The sequence below is a fragment of the Canis lupus genome, chromosome 17 (genome assembly GCF_011100685.1).
Source record: "Canis lupus familiaris isolate Mischka breed German Shepherd chromosome 17, alternate assembly UU_Cfam_GSD_1.0, whole genome shotgun sequence".
In the NCBI taxonomy this organism is placed as follows: Eukaryota; Metazoa; Chordata; class Mammalia; order Carnivora; family Canidae; genus Canis; species Canis lupus.
This window is the reverse complement of record NC_049238.1, coordinates 59,684,455-59,706,284: the sequence shown is the minus strand read 5'-3', so window position 1 is coordinate 59,706,284 and position 21,830 is coordinate 59,684,455. Positions and strand designations below refer to the sequence as shown.

The 21,830-nt window shown below is 43.2% G+C and overlaps 1 protein-coding gene and 1 pseudogene across 1 annotated transcript in view; one reads left to right on the top strand and one right to left on the bottom strand.

Moving 5' to 3' along the window:
• Nucleotides 1-14,359, top strand: part of LOC475831 (myomegalin-like) — a 39,260-nt gene extending 24,901 nt beyond the window's left edge. The window contains exons 5-10 of the mRNA XM_038562416.1: nucleotides 3,637-3,872; nucleotides 4,988-5,039; nucleotides 6,077-6,264; nucleotides 11,182-11,415; nucleotides 12,664-12,795; nucleotides 14,136-14,359. Of these exons, the coding sequence (XP_038418344.1) occupies nucleotides 3,637-3,872; nucleotides 4,988-5,039; nucleotides 6,077-6,264; nucleotides 11,182-11,415; nucleotides 12,664-12,795; nucleotides 14,136-14,227 (934 nt within the window). The 3' untranslated portion in view covers nucleotides 14,228-14,359. The remainder of the gene's footprint in view (nucleotides 1-3,636; nucleotides 3,873-4,987; nucleotides 5,040-6,076; nucleotides 6,265-11,181; nucleotides 11,416-12,663; nucleotides 12,796-14,135) is intronic.
• LOC111090404 lies at nucleotides 13,490-17,340 on the bottom strand (annotated as a pseudogene).
• Between the last annotated feature and the right edge of the window lie 4,490 nt (nucleotides 17,341-21,830).

The window sequence follows — 21,830 nt, the reverse complement described above, 5'->3', positions numbered from 1 at the left end:
GAAGGAGACAATTGAAAAGTATAATTGTTCAAATTATTGAAAATGTTCAAATGGTCCAGGTAGTAGGAGAGCAGCCCCTGAGGTTAGTTTAATGGTTTTACCCAGGTTAAATATTGATTTAAATTTGTCATACTGGTTTAGAACAATCACTCATGATATTTTTTCATAATTCAAGACATTTAGCCAATTCCATGGTGGGTAGTCACTTGAAGCATTCGCAAGAGTGGCAATTGAAGAATTTGGGAAGCACCAGCCAGTCATATGTGCCCTTCAAAGTCCTCTTTTTATGATAAATTTGCATCCTTCCTGGTGCATTCAGTATTTTGTCTATTACACAAATTGTCTTAAGTAATCTGATTTGGATCTACAGTAGACCATCGGTTATGGAAATTCAGGAAAATGGCTTTACCAAAAGGTTTAGTATCTATCCCTTGGCCATCTTACAGAGTTATTTTAAGTTTTGGTACATTAGGAATCTCTTGAGTAGGAGCCTTAGCATGGAATTTAGCCATTGCATTTCCCTGGCATTCAGGGTCTGATGGGAGGGTATGAGCCTCAATTTCTATGACAGCAACTTATGAGGGTGATAATAATGTAGAGAGGAGGTCAGCAACCGGAGTTCTTGTTTTATAGGTGTACCACTTGATGCTGAAAATCTTTCTTTCCAGGGGCACCTGGCTGGCTCGGTGTTAGGGCATATGACTCTTGATCTCGGGGTTGTGGGTTTGAGCCCCACGGTAGGTGTGGAGATTACTTAGAAGGAAAAAAGATTGTTTCCAGAGCATACCAAAGTCATGAACTACTCAGAAGGCATACCTGCTATTGGTGTAAATAGTTGCGGTTTTTTCTTTTGTCAATTTACAGGCTCCAGTGAGAGCCACCAACTCTGCAGGTTGGGTTGAATTAAGTAAAGAAAAGTCTCCTCTTCCTAATAACTCATGTTATGTAGTGACAGCATATTTAGCTTGATATTTTCCTTCGGAATTCTTGGCATAGGAGACAACAATGCAGAGTACTAAATCCGGATTGACTAATAGGGTTTCTCGTAAATCTAATCTAGGAATTTGATTTGAGGAGACCAAGTCAACAGTTATGAGTCTCTCCTTTGTTGGGTAAGGGTAGGAGGGTAGCAGCATTTAAAGAGTTGCAGGAATCAGGCTCCCTGCTCATTGGGGAGCTTGCTTCTCCTTCTCCCTCTGCCACTCCCTGTGCTCATTCTCTAAAATAAATATTTAAATTTTAAAAAGAGAGAGAGTTGCAGGGAAGAACACTGAGGAGACAAGAGTAGAATCTCACAAAATGTTGTCTACTAGCTGAGAAATGCTGTGTATACTCAGTGTTTGGCAAACTTTCTACAGCATGAGGGACCTATAAATTTAATTTATTTCCCTGAACAGTTTTAAGGAGAAGTCTGTCATTTTAGCAGCTGCAGCTAAAGTTTGGGTATGTCTTGGTCTTTGAATGCAATTGTAAGCCATAATAGGCTGTAGGACTTATTTTTCCTTCATCTTCTTGAGTAAGGGCTCCCAATACTTGATTATTACATTCCTGACCAAACAATGTAATGTAGGAAGTCCAAGTGCAGGAGGATTCTGTAAAGCCCATTTAATTTCAGTAAAGGTTTCCTCATATTTGTTTTCCAAGGAAGAGGTTCTTGAGTGTTGTGCTTAGAGTGGAGAAGCTACCTAGGAAATGTTAGGGACCCAGGATTGACAATATCCTGCAAGTCTGAGGACATTCCCATTTCATAGAACTCCCCAAGAGAGTACAGAATCTTTCTTAGGGGCAAGGGTTTTCTGCATCAGTGGAAAATGCATAGTATCCCTGACATTTAGGGACAGGAACATTTAGGACATTTAGGACAGGAACACAGTGAGGGATGAGTAGAGGTTTGTAAGGACTTCTGTTTCCCATAGTTGGAAAAAAATGTTTACTGAGAGCCTCCTTTGTGTTTGGCTGTGTACATAGGACAACTAAAACACTCCTGGCTCTGAAAGAGCTCTTAGTCTAGGAAGCAGCTGCCTGATGATATGAGAAATGTTGGTCAGAAATGTGAATAAAGTATAGCATGGTTTAAAAAGTCCAAATAGGGTTTGATGCTACCTGGAGGATGACCTGTCCTGATCCCCATCCTGGCTCTTCTGATGCCTGGATTACCTGTTCTAGACCAGTGACTCTGGGCCTCAGGCAAATTTCAGCTTCTCAGGAAACAACTAGCACCTGTGCTGGCACAATACGGACAACACTGGCAAAGTCTCCAAGAGAAACTGGTGAAATCAGAGGATGTCAAGTTGGTCTGATAAATCCACCATTGTTGAAGTAATGAGTGATAATCATCTGTTTTCTTTTTGATAAGATAAATACTTTACTGGCATTGCTGTACTCATCCCAACATTTAAAATAAAGTTCAATCCTGACCATATTTCTAAAAGGGAAAAGTAGTTATTTTACCCTCACTTAGCAGATGAAGAAACCGAGGCACAAAGTAGTAAAATGACTTCCTGGGTTTGCAGTGGGAGGGTAAAGCGCATTGGGGTTACAGTCCAGGCCTGCTGCTTCCTGCTTCATCCGTTCAGCTGCATTCCATCTCTCAGAAACAAGATGAACCAAAACCTTCCCTTCTACTCTCCTCCATAACAAATAGTAGTCATGTTCACCAGGATATTATGGGATACTAAATTAGTTCACATCATTTTTTTGGAGATCATCTTTTGGGTCATTCTTTTGAGCTCTATGAGTGAAACACTGTTGGTTCGTTACCCTGGAGCATACAGAAGCAGCAGAATACAGTGGTTAAATTAAAGGAGCTGGAAGATGCCCTGCCAAGGGAGCCTTGGCTATCTGTAAGAAAAAGGTCCATCCTGGTGAGAGAAAAATCCTGCTGCCTACAACAAGTGATCTCTTTTCTCATATGTTTTCCTTTCAACTTTCCGATTAACGCCTGGCTTTGTTTACTGTATTGAGATGGTTTATAAACTAAAGCGAGTGACTGGGAGCAGATTTTCTTTTTAAAGATTTTATTTGTTTATTCATGAGAGACACAAAGAGAGGGGCAGAGACACATGCAAAGGGAGAAGCAGGCTCCACACAAGGATCCCAATGTGGGACTCAAATCTGGGACTTCGGGATCACACCCTGAGCCGAAGGCAGACGCTCAACTGCTGAGCCACTCAGGCAACAGGGAGCAGATTTTATTTTATTTTATTTTTTAAAGATTTTATTTATTTATTCATGAGAGACACAGAGAGAGGCAGAGACATAGTCAGAGGAAGAAGCAGGCCTCTTGCAGGGAGCCCCATGTGGAACTCGATCCCAGGACCTTGGGATTACACCCTGATCCAAAGGCAGATGCTCAACCACTAAGCCATCCAGGCATCCCATGAGAGCAGATTTTAAAACAGAACTAGAGAAGAAAGGCTGGTTCCATTTTCAGAAGTATGGGGCTGGGGAAAGACACTTGTAGAAGGGATTTTTCAAACAGAAGAAAATTTTGTTTTCCTTCATTCCTTTTACCACATTCAGGTCACTAAACGTGCTATATAATTCAGTGTAGGGGTTTTTGGGGTGAAATTCTCTGAGTGCCTTCTGCTGAATCAGTCCCTCTTTCCCCCCCTTACTGTTTCTTTCCCACTTTAGGAAATACCACTCCTTGATCCAGGATCAGGCTCGGGAGTTGACCCACCTGAGGCAAAAAATGAGGATGGGGAGAGCTTTCTCATCCCTTCTCATCCAGCATGTCAGGAATACCATGAAAACCTTTGAGGAACTCCTTAGCAGCAATAAAGTTGACCACTACATGGAGCAGCACTTCCGTGAGCACCTGACCAAGGGGAGCCAGCTGGCAGAGAGCCTTGCCAGCAAATTCGACACAGGTAAGCTGGCCCCAGGGCTCAGGAGGACCTTCAGTCCCTCCCAAGGACCAAGGTTCAGACAAGCCCACATCTACAAGTGACTTTTCAATCTAATGTTCCACTTCGTAGACACCATCCTGGAACCAGTCAGGACTGGCTGGTGAGGAACAATGAGGAGAAGCATGCAGGAATGGGGATGCCAGGATGATGACCAGCTCCTTTATCCCTCATGGAATATGGCCACTAGGACAAAAGGCAACTCTGGGGGGTGATAGCATTAATCTGAAACTAACTGGCAGAAAGATAGGTAGAGGGGAGGTAGCTGGTTGCTGTGAATAGAGCCCTGAATTAGGATCTAAAGACCCCGGCTTTAACCTGTATGTGTTCATTTATTAGCTCTGGACACGTTCATACTTCTCTTGATTTCTGTTTCCTCACCTAAAAATTTAGGTCGAATGATACCAGCATGATTGTTCTAAGGTTCAAATCAGCAGCATTCATTGACTCATTTAAAAAAAAAAAAAAAAAAAGATAAAAGAATCATGCTGATTTGGGCATGGTTCAGACACCGTATATACTATTACCTGGTGGTGGAACGTTAGTTATTTCACGTGCCTTTTTCATAGAATATTCCCTAGAGCACCTGAGGGCACGTAGTAAGAGCAGGCTGGAGGCCACTGTGTGGGCATCTGATGGCAGATGCAGAGGTAGGTCAGGAATGTCTGTCACCTCCACAGAGACAGGAGTAGGTTCTGCATGAAAGCTGTGACAGGGCATACAGATGTGGGACTGGGAACCACCTTTGTGGCAGGACTTGGAGGCTCTGGTTGGAGTGGCCCAGAGGCCTCTGGACAAGTGTCTCCTGGCCTGTAGGAAAAGAGACATTTTTAGCTTTTGACTCTGACCCAGGACAGAGCAAGTAAAGATGATGACCTTTGTGGTGGGCTCAGGAAAGCCTGCTGGGCAAGTTCTCCAAAGTTTCAACCCAATTTCCTCTCCTGAGGAAATTCAGAGTATCCTGGACTGGAAAATCAAGTAGTCACATCTGATCCCAGAGAAAATTCAGTGTTTGCTTGTAATCTGGGAAATGAGACCTGCTTAAATTATGACTAGTCCTTTTTGAACCTGGCTTTTAGATGCCTGTACACATGAGAAGAATGAAACAGGACAGATGCTGAGGACCCTCAGGTAACTCCAAATTTTCAGGGGCTGTGAAACATATAATCTGGTGAAGGATTTAGAAGCAAGGGCCAGAAGCTCAAAGAAGAGGGAGATCTCACACCCAATAAAAGCAAATGGCTGATTATAACATCCAATTATTATGTATCCCTAGTGATGAAGTGATCTCGTTTCCTATTTTTAAAAATTTATTATTATTTTGGTCCCATTCTCATATTAGTTCACTGATTTAGCAACACAGAGCTGCTCTAACCTAACTATCTACTCTTAAGAGTCTCCTGTACCACCAGGGACCCCCTCTGATTTCCCTTATATCTTTAAAGACTGAGATTATATCTAGTTTCTTCAATGGTGACCCAAGAGGTGCTGGCAGATGTTAAATAGTTACAAATTGTCCTTGCAAAAAAAGAAAAAAAATTATACTGTACGACAATACTTACAGAAGGAGGTCTAGAAACTACAAGATGCCTGGGAGGCCACATCACCTCGGGAAACAGTTTTAAGTGGGCCACTGCAAATACTACTGAACGCATCATGTTCACAGAGTGTGTTGAACTCTTATGGACCTCTGGTTGTCTTGTGAAGGAGCCAGGAGTATTATTTAAAGGGCCGAGTGGGTCTTCTCCCTTCCTCGGGATATATGTGGCCAAGGCACTGGGCAACTATTGTTCTCCCCTGTCCCTCACTCTCCACCCCCAAACAGAAATAAGTTGTTTGGCTTCTCCTCCAAAGGAACAGTGTCTTTGACTTCCAGGGCTCATCCTGTGAGCTGCCAGATCACTACAGCTGTATCAAGTGACCTTTATTTTTCCATTGTCTTTCTTTCTTTTTTTTTTTAAGATTTATTTGTTTATTTTTATTTATGATAGACACAGAGAGAGAGAGAAAGAGGCAGAGACACAGGAGGAGGGAGAAGCAGGCTCCATGCCGGGAGCCCGACGCGGGACTCGATCCCAGGACTCCAGGATCGCGCCCTGGGCCAAAGGCAGGCACCAAACCGCTGAGCCACCCAGGGATCCCCTCCATTGTCTTTCTTACCCCTCCAGTATCCTAAGGGAGATGCAAAAGAAGGGTAAAGTGACAGAAGTCCTAAAGACCAGGCAGGAGGCCCAGCCCCAGACTTTGTGCCAGATCCACTCCAGAGACCAGGCCCAGTCTGCTGCCCATTTCTCCTCCAGCAGTACTTCTCTGCTTCATGAAGAGCAAGATGTATGCCCTTCAATGGATGTGGTCAGTGAGTACCCAGACGGGGTCCAGGTGCAAGGTATTTGCCCCTTGGTCTACACTGCGTGAGATGTCTATGCACCCAGGCCCTGCAGATCCACTGTGAGGTCCCTGATAGAGCACAGGTCTGGGACTCAGTGCCAAGCATAGCCTCCGAGGGTGTCAGATAGCTCTCTTTCCTTCCTAGTCCTACACAGCATCAGCCACCAGCCCCCCTCTTGCACATACATGGTGTTGGACTTGAGGGGAGGAGTCATGAGTTGGGAAGGGGAAGGGGCAAACACTCCCCCATCACTGTAACCTGATCACATCATCTTTCAGATCACTGGCATGAACATGAACATCACTGAGATTGGGCCTCTGATCTTGGAATCCTTGGGTAAACAGTCACGTTTCCTATTTTCTGTTTACCACAAAATATCTGTAATCATTTGTGGATTTACAGATCTCATCTGTCATTCTAGTAATTCAGCTATAATGTCCTCTAAACCCACATTAACTGGGATGTGTCTTGGGTCCAGGCTGAATACCCGAGAAGCCCCCAAGAAGGGCCCTTGGGTAGCCTTGGTGAGAGTTGGAGGAGGAGAGTACATTTAAAATCAAACCTTAATTTTCTCCTGCTCAGTTTTCTCTTTAATTTGCCTCCCAAGAAAAGCATTTCTATCTTTAGAGAACTATATCAATCTCAAATTCTGGCAAAACTGAGAAACCATCCTTAGTGTCTGGCTATATCTGGTTTTTTTTTTTTTTTTTCCAAATTGGCTGTTTTAGGCAATGAATGAGCCATAATGGGTTTGACCTGATACTATTCCTGTTTCTCATTTCACCCTGAGGATCAGAGCAGCATAATGTTTCCCCTAGGATTATAGCAACCAAAGAAAAAGGAAATTCACATTTATTGAGCATCTACTATGTTCACAGTATTGACTATGTATCTTGCCTAATTTAATCAGCAACCATCCTTTCAAGTAGGTGGTGGTGTCCCAATCTTACAACACAGCTAAGGACCACTGAGGTTCAGTGAAGTCAGGGAACTTACTGAAGAGCACCCACGCCAGGGTGACATTCGCTCACCCCACTGACTGGAAAGCTCAGACTGCCCACTGCACTGTGGCCCAAGCAATTAGGGACTAAGCAGGGTGGGAGTCATCTCTTCCTACACCTCTTTTGTTGGTTTTCTGGAGCTGGTGTTTTCCTCACTCCACTCTTTGTGACAAAGGTCTAGCCTCTGCACATGAGACAAGACCCTATACACACTGCAATTTCATCCAATAATTCATATATAAGTGCAGTGCCCTTGATATTTACATGACCTCTTCTGAGGGGCCAATGGGGGTTTTACATATATCTTTGAACTCAGGTGCCCAAAGTCTTGATTCCACCTCATTGCTACCCCAGAGACGGCAGAAGGGAAAACACACCTTCCCCTCACCTGCAATTCCTGCCATGACTTGTAGGAACGGTCACACGAGATGTGGCCTCTGGGGTGGCATCAGCCTTATTTTCTGCCACTTCTCTCTTTTCTGAGGGAGACTGAAACTCTTCTTTTTTCTTTTTTCCATCTAAAGTCATTATCTTCTCAGAGGGACAATGGCTTATCACTCCTCCTCCTTTGTTTTTTGAACTTCTAGAGTAGTTAACAAAAATGTGACTAGTGTGGCAGCTGCCCTGCAAGGCAGAATTATTCTTGCCAGAGGCTGTTCTCTGTTGCTTTTTCTGTGTACAGTCTAGGGCATGTTTTCTGTGCTGTGTGGCCAGGGGAGACCGGGACATGAAAATGCTGATCGTTGTTACTGATTGGACTTGGGACTTCCTATAGCATTGGTTGAGAGTAAGCTGATGTTCTGGAGAGGGGATAAAGGAGGTTTGGAAGGGGTTGGGAATCCCCTTTTGATTGAGTTCCTACATTGTTGGGCATTGTGCTGAAGGATTCATGTAGTTTACCTTACTCCTCATTTCACATCGATACTAATTCCATCTGGTATTCTGTAATATCATTCATAATGAAAGGAGAAGACCTACTGGATATTGATTGAAGTGCACAGCTCCTTAGAGGAACCTGAACTTGGTTGAAGGGAAATAAGGACTTCACTCCCACCTGCTCAGAGGAGAAACTTGCCTACTCTGCGGTCCTTGTTAATAATCTTTGAAAAAGAGCTGACTCACACTTTTAGCTGAATTGTGGCCCTCCTACCCAGGTGGGTTTTTCTTGCAAAGGGAGACAGCAAAGGGCATGGCCAGGTTCTCACAGCATCATTGATGCCATTTTTTTTTTTTAAAGATTTTATTTATTTATTCATGACAGAGAGAGAGAGAGGGAGGCAGACTCACAGGCAGAGGGAGAAGCAGGCTCCATGCAGGGAGCCCGACCTGTGACTTGATCCTGGGTCTCCAGGATCACACCCTGGGCTGAAGGCAGGCACTAAGCTGCTGAGCCACCGGGGCTGCCGATGCCATATATTTTTGGTTCTACAATCCCCCATGCAGAAATAACCCAGTCATTCTTTGGACAGGAGCCAGACAAGCTAAACTATATTTAAGAATTATTTTTACAGTCTCATGAGCCATGCTGGGTGGGATCCAAATCACCACTTGCCTTCCTTAGAGATCCCTCAGCCTCAGCAGGCATCCAGAGTAGGAGGCAGGAGGAGTGGGAGGCACCAGGAATGTCAGCCTAAGTTCTCCACACATTGGCTATTAATGGAGGCTATCTTCCCTTTTTTTTCCTCCAACAACCCCTAATGTAGAACAGTCTCATGAAGGATTAGTCACTGTGTTGCTGGCAAGGGCATAGACTGGTGAATGAGTGTATTACCGGTTCACAACCCACAAAATGCTTCATTTCCTTAATCTCATGATTTCTAAGATTGGCAGTGAGTTCTGCTACTGGAGAAGACATTTCTGCAAGTACTTCCTTGGGATTGTTCCAGCATTGGGAATCATAGAGGGAGCCAGGAGAGGGGCCCTTGCCCTTCTGGATGTGCACTGTGACCCTCAGATACTACATGTAACCACTACTTTTTTTTCTTTTTTTAAAAAACTGCAAGTATAGTTAGCATATATACATAGGGTTATGTAAGTTTCAGGTGTACGATTAGTGATTCAACAATTCCGTGGGGCGACTGGGTGGCTCAGTTGGTTGAGTGTCTGACTTTTGGTTTCAGCTCAGGTCATGATCTCAGGGTTGTTAGATTTAGCCCCACATCAGGCTCCACACTTGGCATGGAGCGTGCTTAATATTCTCTCTCTCTCCCCCTCCCTCTGCTGCTCCCTCATGCTCTCACACTCTCTAAAAAAAAAAAAAACAAAAGCAATTCTATACATTTCTCAGTGCTCATCATGATAAGTGTGCTCTTAATCTCCTTCACCTATTTCACCCATTCCCCCACTCACCTCCCCTCTGGAAACCACCAGTTTGTTTTCTATCTTTAAGAGTCTGATTTTTTTATCTATCTCTTCTTTGTTCATTTGTTTCTTAAATTCCACATATGAGTGGAATCATATAGTATTTGTCTTTCTCTGACTTATTTCACTTAGCATTATATCCTGTAACTCCATCCATATTGTCACAAATGGCAAGATTTTGTTCTTTTTTATATGGCTGAGTAATGTTTCATTGTATATAAATATGACATCTTCTTTATCCATTCATCTATGGGTGCACACTTGGGCTGCTTCCATGTCTTGGCTGTTGACACACGGATGCATGTATCTTTTCAAATTTGTGTTTTTGTTTTCTTTGGGTAAATACCCAGAAGTAGAATTACTAGATCATATTAGTTCTATTTTTAACTTTTTAAGGAACCTCTGTACTGTTTTCCACAGTGGCTACACCAACTTGCATTCCTACCAACAGTACACGAGGATTCCTTTTTCTCCACTTTCCCACTTGCCAACACTTATTTCTAGTGTTTTTTATTCTAGATATTCTTACAGGTGTGAGGAGGTATCTCACAGTGGTTTTGATTTGCATTTCCCTGATGATGAGTGATGTCAAGCATCTTTTCAAGTGTCTGTTGGCCATCTGCATGTCTTCTTTGAAAAAGCATCTATTCATGTCCCCTGCCCGTTTTTTAATTGGATTATTTGGAGCTTTTTAGTGTTGAGTTATATAAGTTTTTAAACATATTTTAATATTAACCCCTTATTGGATACATTATTTGCAAAATATTCTCATTCAGTATGTTGTCTTTTTGTTTTGTTGAAGGTTTCCTTTGCTACACAGAAGCTTTTTATTTTGATGTAGTCCTGAAAGTTTATTTTGATTTTGTTTCCCTTGTCAAAAGAGACCTATCTTGAAAGATGTCGCTGTGCTTCATGTCAGAGAAATCACTGCCTGTGCTTGAGGTCTCTGACATCTGCTCTAGTCTTCATTCCATGGATTACTTTGGTTTTTTTAAGGCTGCTGTAACAAAGTGTCACAGACTGTGTGTTTTAAAACCACAGACATTTGTCTGTCCAAGTTCTGGAGGCTAGAAGTCTGAAATCAAGGTATCAGCAGGGCCATGCTCCATTTTCCTTGCCTCTTCCTAGTTTCTGGTGGTTGCTGAGAGCCTTCCTTGGTTTGTAGATGTATCACTCCAGTGTCTGCCTCCTGACTCCCTTGTAATGTGGTCTTCTCCCCCATGTGTCTTTTTATCTGTGTCTCCTTTCCCAATCTTATATAAGGACATCAATCATATTGGATGAAGGTCCACCCTAATCCAGTATCGTCTCATCTTAACACATTACATCTGCAAAGACCCCATTTTCAAATAAGGTTACATTATAAGGTTCCAGGTAGACATGACTTTTTGGAAGACACTTTTCAACCCAATATAATTATCTTTAAAACACTTCATTTCTAAAAAAACAAAACAAAACAAAAAAAAACACACTTTATTTCTGACTTCCCATTGGTTTCTCCCTCATGTTCTTTTTTGGACAGATGTCAGCCCAGCCACTCCTGCTGATTCAGCTTCACTGCTCAGCAACCATTCAGATGCCAGATCTACCCAACCCTTCTATCCTCTGAGTGGCACCACACAACTGAGTGGGATACCAGGCCCAGGGCACCATGGCAGCAGTGGCCTATGGGACAAGATGAGGCCTCAGAAAATGAATGCATCTGGGCACCTGTCCTCCTTCTCCTCTTCATACCAGCCCAACTCCAAGCCCTCTGGTAAACACAAAGGAGCAGTTAGTGAAATAGAGCCCATTGAGGGGAGTGAACACATTCTTTCTGGGCCCAAGGATTTTGTATTCCCCTGTTAGATCCTGGCTCACAGAAATGGGTGAGATGAAGGGGGTGGTATCCTGTAGCTCAGCCAGAGAATGAGATCCCAGCCCAGGGCTGGTCCTTTCTAAGTGCCTCTCCCAGCAATTCACTCTGAGCAGAGGAATAAAGGAAGTCAGGGGTGTTCTGAGGTACTCTGCAGAGAGGATGAGTTGCTTCACATTCATGTGCTCCCTTTTCTCTGTGCTACAATCTTCTTAGGCCTAGTTTGAGACTGTTCTTAGAATTCCCAGTTCAGGCTTCCATAGAAGAGGTCTTCCTTAGGTCAAGAGCTATTTATTGCAGGATGGGAGAATATTTCTCAGGTACACACACACCCTTTGTGTGCAACCATAAGTCAGTCTGACCTCTCAAGCTTTGCTGTTGAGTTTAGAGCCAGGCATCCTGGCACCCAGGGACTAGAGGTGCAGCCAACAAGAGGAATGGCTTGAGCAGCTCAGTTTCTAGGACCAGACAGTGTAACAATAAGACATATTAAATGCTGAGAGAAAAACCTGGCCCTAAGCAAGATGTCCTGGTGGATGAAGCCTATTCTTGTCTCTTTCCCCTTCCCTTTGTGCATCCTTTCCTCAGAGGGGTTCCATCATCTCCTGTTCCTTCTTCAGGTCCTGATACCTTCCCAGGCCCTTCCTTGTCACTCTTCACCAAAAGCAGTTAAAGGAAAACACAGTATCACCCACTATTCACTGCCTGATTTAATTTCATATGCATTACCTTAGCCTCTCTATTAGTGGGTGGATGTTAAAGGTTTTCAAGCCATGGATCATCAGGTAGCCTAGGTATGAGGTAGGGAAGGAGGCCCTCTGGATTGCTACCAAAAGGAGGTGGACCAGCTTTTTCATGGGTAGGCCAGTCCTACCTAGAGGCTTGTAGCAGTTTCTCATCCTTGTTTTCCAGCCAGTGTCCATCCCCGTCAGATGGACTCAGCCTCTATCTGGGAAGAGGCCCTGTGGGCTTTCCTTACAGAGGGCCATCTTGTGTTTACTCTTTAAACAAGTTGCCTGGTGCTAACTGGTGCCCAGGTGAGATGGACAGGGATCTCGAAGAGAAGTCCTGGGCAGGCTCCATAGCTACCCACAAGTGACTGGCCTTCCTCACCTCTTACCTCTCCCATGTCTTGGTGGGATGCAACAGGGGCTGACCTACTGGAAAAGAATCTTGTCGAGATCCAGAACCTGCGCCAGCGCCTGGAGGAGTCTATCTGCATCAATGATCGCCTGCAGAAGAGGCTGGAACATGTGCTCAGCAACACCGAACAAGGAAAAAGTAGGAAGGGTGGAAACTTCTGTCCACATCTAGAGCCTCAAAGAGCATTTAGGTTCACAGTTAAAAGGCACTCAACGTGCATGCAATAGCCTAGTCTTCCTTACAATTTTCCCAGAGAGGGAAACAGGACAGGCAATATTGTTCCCACTTTATAAATGAAAACACTAAGCATCTCGCCCCAGTGTGGGCTAGGGCTCATGCTCAGGGCTATCTGACATGATTGATGCCCACTCTTATAACTCCCTACACTACCTGGTGCAGTGCCAAGCTTGTGGGCTTGCATATGCCCACATCAGCAGAGGGAAGATCACATCCACTTTCCTGCCACTACCACGTGCCCTGGATGCCACCTGCCATTTCCCAGATGTGAGTGGCCCTTGGTTCCATACTTTCCATGTGATGCTGTCACTGGGATACCCCCTACGACATCACAGTAATAGCTAATTCATGAGAAAGACTATCCCAGAACTTCAGCCACTGCCCATGAGTGCGTGGCCAATTATAGTGTCACTCAGCTACATCACACCGTTGTGCTTGTGCATGAAGCCCCCAGGTTTTTGCTGGTTGCAGGAAAGCATATCTTTTTTTTTTTTAAAGATTTTATTTATTTATTCATGAGAGACAGAGAGAGAGGCAGAGACACAGGCAGAGGGAGAAGCAGGCTCCATGCAGGGAGCCCGACATAGGACTCGATTTTGGGTCTCCAGGATCACACCCTGGGCCAAAGACAGCGCTAAACCGCTGAGCCACCCGGGCTGCCCAGGAAAGCAGATTTTTGAGAGCATCTGTCTCCAGAATGTATGACTTGCTGGGTTTTTAAATTCCCTATGACAGTATCCACATCTGGTTTCCATGGGTAGAACCTGGAGTTGGGTACCTCAGCTCTACAACAAGGAAGGGGCTTTTGGGAAAGCAAAGTGGAATTTTCAGACTTACAGAGGGCAAAACCCCAACTTAGTCACTTCCATGTTCCTCCTTTCCACAGCAGTGGCCAGTTGTAGAAGCAAAGAGAAGAAGTGGAAAGTGCAAAAACTGCCCAGACCCACCATGGCCAAAATTGTAATAGTTATTCCCAATTTTGAAAAGGCTGCTGTTGCTTATAAGGTCCCATCTACACATCCCTAGGGGTGTAGGAGCAAATTATTCTGGGAAATTCACATTTCCTGTATTAGTCCATTGCTCCATCTTTGCAGATAATCAGGGAGTCACTGGCTGTGAACTGGATACTAGCTTGGGCTCTCTCCCTCCCCTAAGTATGAATGAGGAGGGAAGGGAACATCAGTTTCTGCTTGGAGCAGTCAGTGAAGAGAATCTCATGGTCTCTGTCTCTCCCTCCTCAGGCACCAGACAGTCCATTCCAGGTGTCTCCCTTGCAACCCCTCATTCATATGCTCAGAGTCACCCTTTGCGCTCTGCTCAAGACGTCTTGTGACATGATGTCTGGATGTCTAGAAGAATGGTCTCCAGAACTTTCCAGCCCTATCAAACAGCATTCTTGGCTGTGAACTTGGAGGTATCTTTAAATGAATGGATCAAATTAATAAATTCTTATTTAAAAACTGTTTACATGTATTGAATGCCTATAAAGAGGAAAATTTGTGAGGCAAGAATAAAACTCATAATGGCCAGAAATTCATAGAAAAGGTTAAAAGAAAAATGAATTTTCTCTATTAGCTATTTCTTTTTTTTTCTTTTGCAGAACATTTCTTTAATACAGCAATATATAAAGCAAATATAAATTTAAATATTTATGATCACAAATCATAAATACATTATTATGACTGCCTGTGTTATTCAGTTCGCTCAAGTTTGGGGGAATAGCTTATATGTAATTCTTGAAATGCACTCACTTCTTCATAAAAATATGAGCTTGAAATGCATGTACACATTTTTAAGAGTATATAAATTTTCACTCTCCTGACTTTATTCCCAGTCTTGGCATCTTCACATATCCTTGGTGAGTTACCCAAACTCAGGGCCTTTTGTTACTAAGAGAGCCATCAAGATTGTTTGCCAGTGGCAACATACTTAAAAATTAATGAATAATAACTGCTGGTCCCCAAGCTTTTTGACCTAATTACTTCTTCCTCTAGGGCAAATGAGCTTTCACTTGGGCATTCTATCAAACTCCTATAGACTGAATACCCTTCAAACACCTCCTTAAAACACTTTATTAAATAGCCATTTCCATTTTAATAGTAGAGTGAGAAAAAAAAATAGTAGAGTGAGGATTGTACCCCTCAATCTGAAAGTCTTCGGCCTTGAAGTCATCAATTGCCTCAACTTTTAGAAGCATTTTGAGCATTTTCAGCATCTCAACGTGATTTAGGTAAATATGTGCATCTCTCAAAGTACCTACAAAGTTACCTGGCTTCAGGCCTGTGATGTGTGCGGTCATGTAGGCGAGCAAGGCCTGTGTAGCTGGTAATGTTGAGGGGCACACCCAGGCCTATGTCTTGTGACCTGTGGTACAACTGGCAGGACAGCTCATCATTCATAGAACTGGCATAGGTCATGGCAGGGACATAGGGCCTTAAGAGGAAGATCCTTTGGATTCCAACCACACAGGATGGTTCTTCTTTCATCAGGGTTGGTCTTGATGGTGTCAGTCACCTTTTGCAGTTGGTCTCCTCCTTGACCTGAGTAATCTGAAGCTGCGTAGGAAAAAAAGGCGGGAGAAGCCCAGGCAGCGTCTAGGCTGCTTCTTTGAATTTGCAATTCAATATGAATAATTCACCACAGACTTGACAAAAAGAGGACTTAAACCCCTATCTTTAGATTTACAGTCTAATGCTTTTATCAGCCATTTTACCTATGTTCATTAACCGGTGATTATTTTCCACTAACCACAAAGACATTGGTACTTTATATTTACTGTTTGGAGCATGAACCGGTATAGTAGGCACTGCCTTAAGCCTCCTAATTCGAGCCGAACTAGGTCAACCCAGTACCCTATTAGGAGATGACCAGATTTATAATGTAGTCGTAACTGCCCATGCTTTCGTAATAGTTTTCTTTATGGTTATACCCATTATAATTGGGGGATTCGGAAATTGACTAGTTCCGCTAATAATTGGCGCCCCAGACATGGCATTCCCCCGAATAAATAACATAAGTTTCTGACTGCTCCCTCCATCTTTTCTCCTATTGCTAGCATCCTCTATGGTAGAAGCAGGTGCAGGAACAGGATGAACTGTATACCCCCCACTAGCCGGCAACCTAGCCCACGCAGGAGCATCAGTAGATCTAACAATTTTCTCCTTACATCTAGCTAGAGTTTCCTCTGTTCTAGGGGCAATCAACTTTATTACTACTATTATTAATATAAAACCCCCAGCTATGTCTCAATATCAAACCCCTTTATTTGTATGATCTGCGCTAATCACAGCAGTCCTATTGCTGTTGTCATTACCTGTACTAGCTGCCGGAATTACAATACTTCTAACGGACCGAAACCTAAATACAACATTTTTCGATCCTGCTTGAGGGGGAGACCCCATTCTATACCAACACTTATTTTGATTTTTTGGGCACCCTGAAGTCTATATTTTAATTTTGCCTGGGTTTGGAATAATTTCTCATATTGTTACATATTATTCAGGGAAAAAAGAGCCCTTCGGCTACATAGGAATGGTTTGAGCAATGATATCTATTGGGTTCCTAGGCTTTATTGTATGGGCTCACCATATATTTACTGTAGGGATGGATGTAGACACACTAGCATATTTTACATCTGCTACTATAATTATTGCTATCCCAACAGGAGTTAAAGTATTTAGCTGATTAGCAACACTTCATGGAGGAAATATCAAATGATCTCCAGCTATACTATGGGCTCTAGGGTTTATATTCCTGTTCACAGTAGGTGGATTAACAGGCATTGTTTTAGCTAACTCATCCCTAGACATTGTTCTTCACGATACATATTATGTTGTAGCCCACTTCCACTATGTACTCTCAATAGGAGCAGTATTTGCTATTATAGGTGGATTTGCTCACTGATTCCCCTTATTTTCAGGGTATACTCTCAACGACACTTGAGCAAAAATTCACTTTACAATTATATTTGTAGGAGTCAATATAACGTTTTTTCCCCAACACTTCCTTGGACTATCTGGAATACCTCATCGTTACTCCGATTATCCAGATGCTTATACTACTTGAAACACTGTCTCCTCTATAGGCTCATTCATCTCACTCACAGCAGTAATGCTCATAATCTTTATGATTTGGGAGGCCTTTGCATCTAAACGAGAAGTTGCAATAGTAGAACTCACCACAACTAACATCGAGTGATTACGTGGATGTCCCCCTCCGTATCATACATTTGAAGAACCTACATATGTTGTCCAAAAATAATAAAGGAAGGAATCAAACCCCCTAAAACTGGTTTCAAGCTAATGTCATAACCATTATGTCTTTCTCAATTAGGAGATATTAGTAAAACATTACATGACTTTGTCAAAGTCAAATTATAGGTGAAACCCCTGTATATCTCTATGGCGTACCCTTTTCAACTCGGACTGCAGGGCACAACCTCCCCATTATAGAGGAGTTACTTCATTTCCACGACCATACATTAATAATTGTATTTCTAATCAGCTCTTTAGTTCTCTACATTATTTCACTAATGCTCACTACTAAATTAACTCACACAAGCACAATAGACTCACAAGAAATAGAAACAGTATGAACCATTCTACCAGCCATTATCTTAATCCTAATCGCATTACCCTCTCTACAAATTCTTAATATAATAGAAGAAATTAATAATCCATCCTTAACTGTAAAAACAATAGGTCACCATTAATACTGAAGCTATGAATATACCGACTATGAAGACTTAAACTTTGACTCTTACATGATCCCTACACACGAACTAAAGCCAGGAGAGCTACAACTATTAGAAGTCGATAACCAAGTCATTCTCGCAATAGAAATGACTATCCAAATACTTATCTCTTCAGAAGACATACTACACTCATGAGCCGTGCCATCACTAGACCTAAAAACTGATGCTATCCCAGGACGACTGAACCAAACTACCCTAATAGCCATAAGACCAGGGCTATATTACAGCCAATGCTCCGAAATCTGCGGATCTAACCACAGCTTTATGCCTATTGTTCTTGAAATAGTCCCCCTATCATACTTCGAAACCTGATCTGCCCTAATAGTATAATATAAACTAGTCTAACTCATTAAGAGCTATAAAGTGTTAACCTTTTAAGTTAAAGACTGAGAGTTTAAACCTCTCCTTAATGAAATGCCACAACTAGACACATCTACTTGATTTATCATAATTCTCTCCATAGTTTTAACTCTATTTATCTTATTCCAATTGAAGGTTTCAAAACACTACTACCCGGAAAACCCAGGACCAAAATCAATAAAGTCAATTAACCAACGCACAACTTGAGAAAATAAATGAACGAAAATCATTCGCCTCTTTCGCTGCCCCTCAATAATAGGACTCCCCATTGTAATACTGATTGTTATGTTCCCATCTATCTTATTTCCTTCCCTTTTTTTCTTTCTTCTCTGTATTCTGCCCCAAAACAACCTCCTGAAAATCTGACCTGGAGTTAGTTTCCTCCTTAGTGTCAAGTTTATGAAGCTGTGCTGTCACTGGTCTTCCATGTGTTCAGCAGCTGCATCTCATGGCCTCATTGAAAGCTGTTTTCAGGATCCCTGGGTGGCTCAGCAGTTTAGTGCCTGCCTTTGGCCCAGGGTGTGATCCTGGAGTCCCGGGATCGAGTCCCACGTCAGGCTCCCAGAATGGAGCCCGCTTCTCCCTCCTCCTGTGTCTCTGCCTCTCTCTCTCTCTCTCGCTCTATCATAAATAAATAAATCTTTAAAAAAAAAAGAAAAGAAAGAAAACTGTTTTCACCTGGAGGACTTTAGAAGATGCACTGGAGGGAAGTCAGTCCAGAAATAGATGCAAAGGGCAGGGTTTCAAGACCTAGAGCATCAGATGCTTTAGGTCCCCTTACTTCTGAGAGTCTGTTGCTCTTTCCCAGGGATAGCCAACAGAAACTTTAACTGGGCTTCAGGAGAAAGTATACATACAGGAGAGTTCCCTTGAAGGATAATGGACAACTGAAGACCAGCACCCAAGAGGAGATCCTCAAGAGGTTAACTCTCAACCAACATGAGTGCCAAGAAAATGGAAAGGTGAAGAGATGGGCTTCCAGCACTCTGGGCTGCCACAGGTTCAGTGACTTTTGAGGTCAGAGGGTACGATGACAGGGAGAAAACCACCTCAGGTGTACCTCAACTGCCTGTTAAATGGGTAACTGTGGATTCAGGGAAAGGAAAGCAATGGAGGCAACAAGAAACAGAAGAATGAATTAATGAGAGAGGATTGCTTTGGGAAACACATCCCATGTCAAATTTGGAACCAGATCACAATACTGCTTAGTCATACTATTACAATGACCAGGTCCCATGCTATTTTGAAGAAGTCAAGGATGAGACCAGTCCACCAGCCTGAATCAGAGTCTGCCCCGCCCCCCACCACATATCCAGGGGACCATAAACTATTTATTGCTTTGCAACCTGCTTCTTTAGCTCATCATAACACTCTTGAAATTCATCCTTGTTGTTATATGTATCAGTCATTAGTCTCTTTTTGAGGCTAAGTACTATTTATTATACGAATATCCCACAATTGGCCCATACTCCTGTTTGTGTCCTCCCACTTTCTATCTCCACCCTCAACAGGCCCCTCACTTGTCTTGTCATCTTAGGCTCTGTGCACCATCCCATTGTCATTCTTTTTTACTTTGCCTTTGTTTGTTTTTTTTAAAGACTCTTTTTTTAAAAAAGATTTTATTTTATTTATTCATGAGAGACACACAGAGAGAGTCAGAGACACAGGCAGAGGGGGAAGCAGGCTCCTCACATGGAGCCCAATGTGGGACTTGATCCTGAGACCGGGATCACGCCCTGAGCCGAAGGCAGATGCTCAACTGCTGAGCCACCCAGGCGTCCAACTTTGCCTTTGTTTTTTGTTTTGTTTTTTTAAGATTTATTTATTTATTCATGAGAGACACAGAGAGAGAGAGAGGCAGAGACACAGGCAGAGGGAGAAGCAGGCTCCCTGCAGGGAGCCCACGCTCTGGGCCAAAGGCAGATGCCAAACCACGGAGCAAAGTTGGCTGCCCCAACTTTGTCTTTGTTATGTCAAGTTTTCAGTATAGCAAAATGCTGAGGTATTGAGACATCAATACTATCCATGTAATAAGCACTTGCCTGGAATAAAATATAAAACTGAATAAACCTGCACTGAAACCAGAGATGGAGCTGCCAGGCTGCAGCATCTGGGTCACTCTGTTCCAACAGGAGTCCCAGACCTCTCAGGAAGGACCTCCAGCCTGACCCTTGGGGGCCTGACCCTGTTGACACTTGAGGGGCACAGGTCCTCAAGCAGCTTTTGTGCTGGTCAATTTTAAAAGATTTGGGACCATCCAGCTCTGATGCCAATGTTCAGTCCTAAACAACTGAGAGCTGCAGTTCTGGTCTTAGATTTTTGTAATACTTTCCACTTCCTCAATCCATTTTTTTTTCCTCAAGCCATTTTTAAACACACACACAAAGGTATGAAAGGGGAGCTAGCTATGATTTAGCCTTGGATAAAGGGAATCCATGTGCCTGATTTATAAAAATGCACCGAGGGACACCTGGGTAGTTCAGTCAGTCAAAGGTCTGCCTTTGGCTCAGGTCATGATCCCAGGGTCCTGGGATCAGACCACACATGGAGCCCCACATCAGGCCTCACACCAGCCTCATCCAGCCCTGCATGAGGCTCCCTGATCAGCAGGAAGTCTGTTTCTCCCACTCCCTCTGCCTAGGCTCCACTTGCTTATGCTCTCTCTCTGTCAAATAAATAAAATCTTTTCAAAAGATGCACAGCGAGAAGGTAAAACAGTAATTACTAAGACAGCCATGGCCCTAAGGGAGAGAATGATCTGTCAGAAGGCAGAGCATTACCTCTGTGCTATAGTAGGAAAAATAGAAGGCACATCCAAGGAAAGGGTGAGATTAAGAAATTTAGGTTCTCAATTTTGGCTGTACCTTACATTCACCTGAAGACCTTTAAAAATGGTTATCAAAACTTATTAGAAATTCAGACTTACTTGATCTGGGCTATATTAGGAAAAATAAAAGGCACATCCAAGGAAAAAAAGTACAACAGCTTAGGCTTTTCATGATATTCTTAGAATATTCCTACAGTGTAATGAGATACAAAGTCCCTTTGAAGAATACTGATCTCCAGGTAAAAATCTGGTAGTCGTGGCTTAGCTAATTCTTTAGCCAATTCTTTTTTGCTTTCTCTGATGGTTCCTTTCTCTCCTAAACCTCATCAAAAGAACACAAGACTTCTGTGAAGCCTTGTTCCTTGTCCCCACAAAGGTGGCCCATCAGCCTCTGATGACTGTTGGCTCCCTCATGATTGGAGCCTTTCATCTGTCTCCCACCAGATGGTTGTGTGTCCTTAGCTACTCCCTCAGCCTTCTTGAACCGCTGTCCCCTATTCCATGAATGATGGAACAGGACTTATTTGATCTCTGAAGGCCCACTAGCTTTTACATTCTTGAGCTCTTCGCTGACCTCTCTCCCTTCTCTTTAAATGGAAAGGCAAATCCAGTTAGGTGTGTTCACTGTAAAATTTGACAGGCTGTTTGTACATTTGCATACTCAAGGTTAAACACCTCTCTCCTGAAAAAGGGAGAAGGCCATCATCACTCCCTTTAGAAAAGAAAGATCTGGAGAGTAAACTGGCAGCTAAGGAAGAAGTGGTAGGGGTTTGGCCATCCAATTGATAGAAGCCTTGAGCAAGGATATCACCAAGTCCTGGTGGTGAGCACTGAGTCCTGCAACAAGGAGGGAGCTTACCCTTTGCTTCAATAGTGTTGCTTTCCCATCCCACCACTCGGCCTGTCTTCTACAGACTCTCACTATGTTCTTAGTCTTTAGGACTGCATGGCTCCCACTCCAGCCATCGGTAGGATAGACTAAAAGACTCTTGTTTA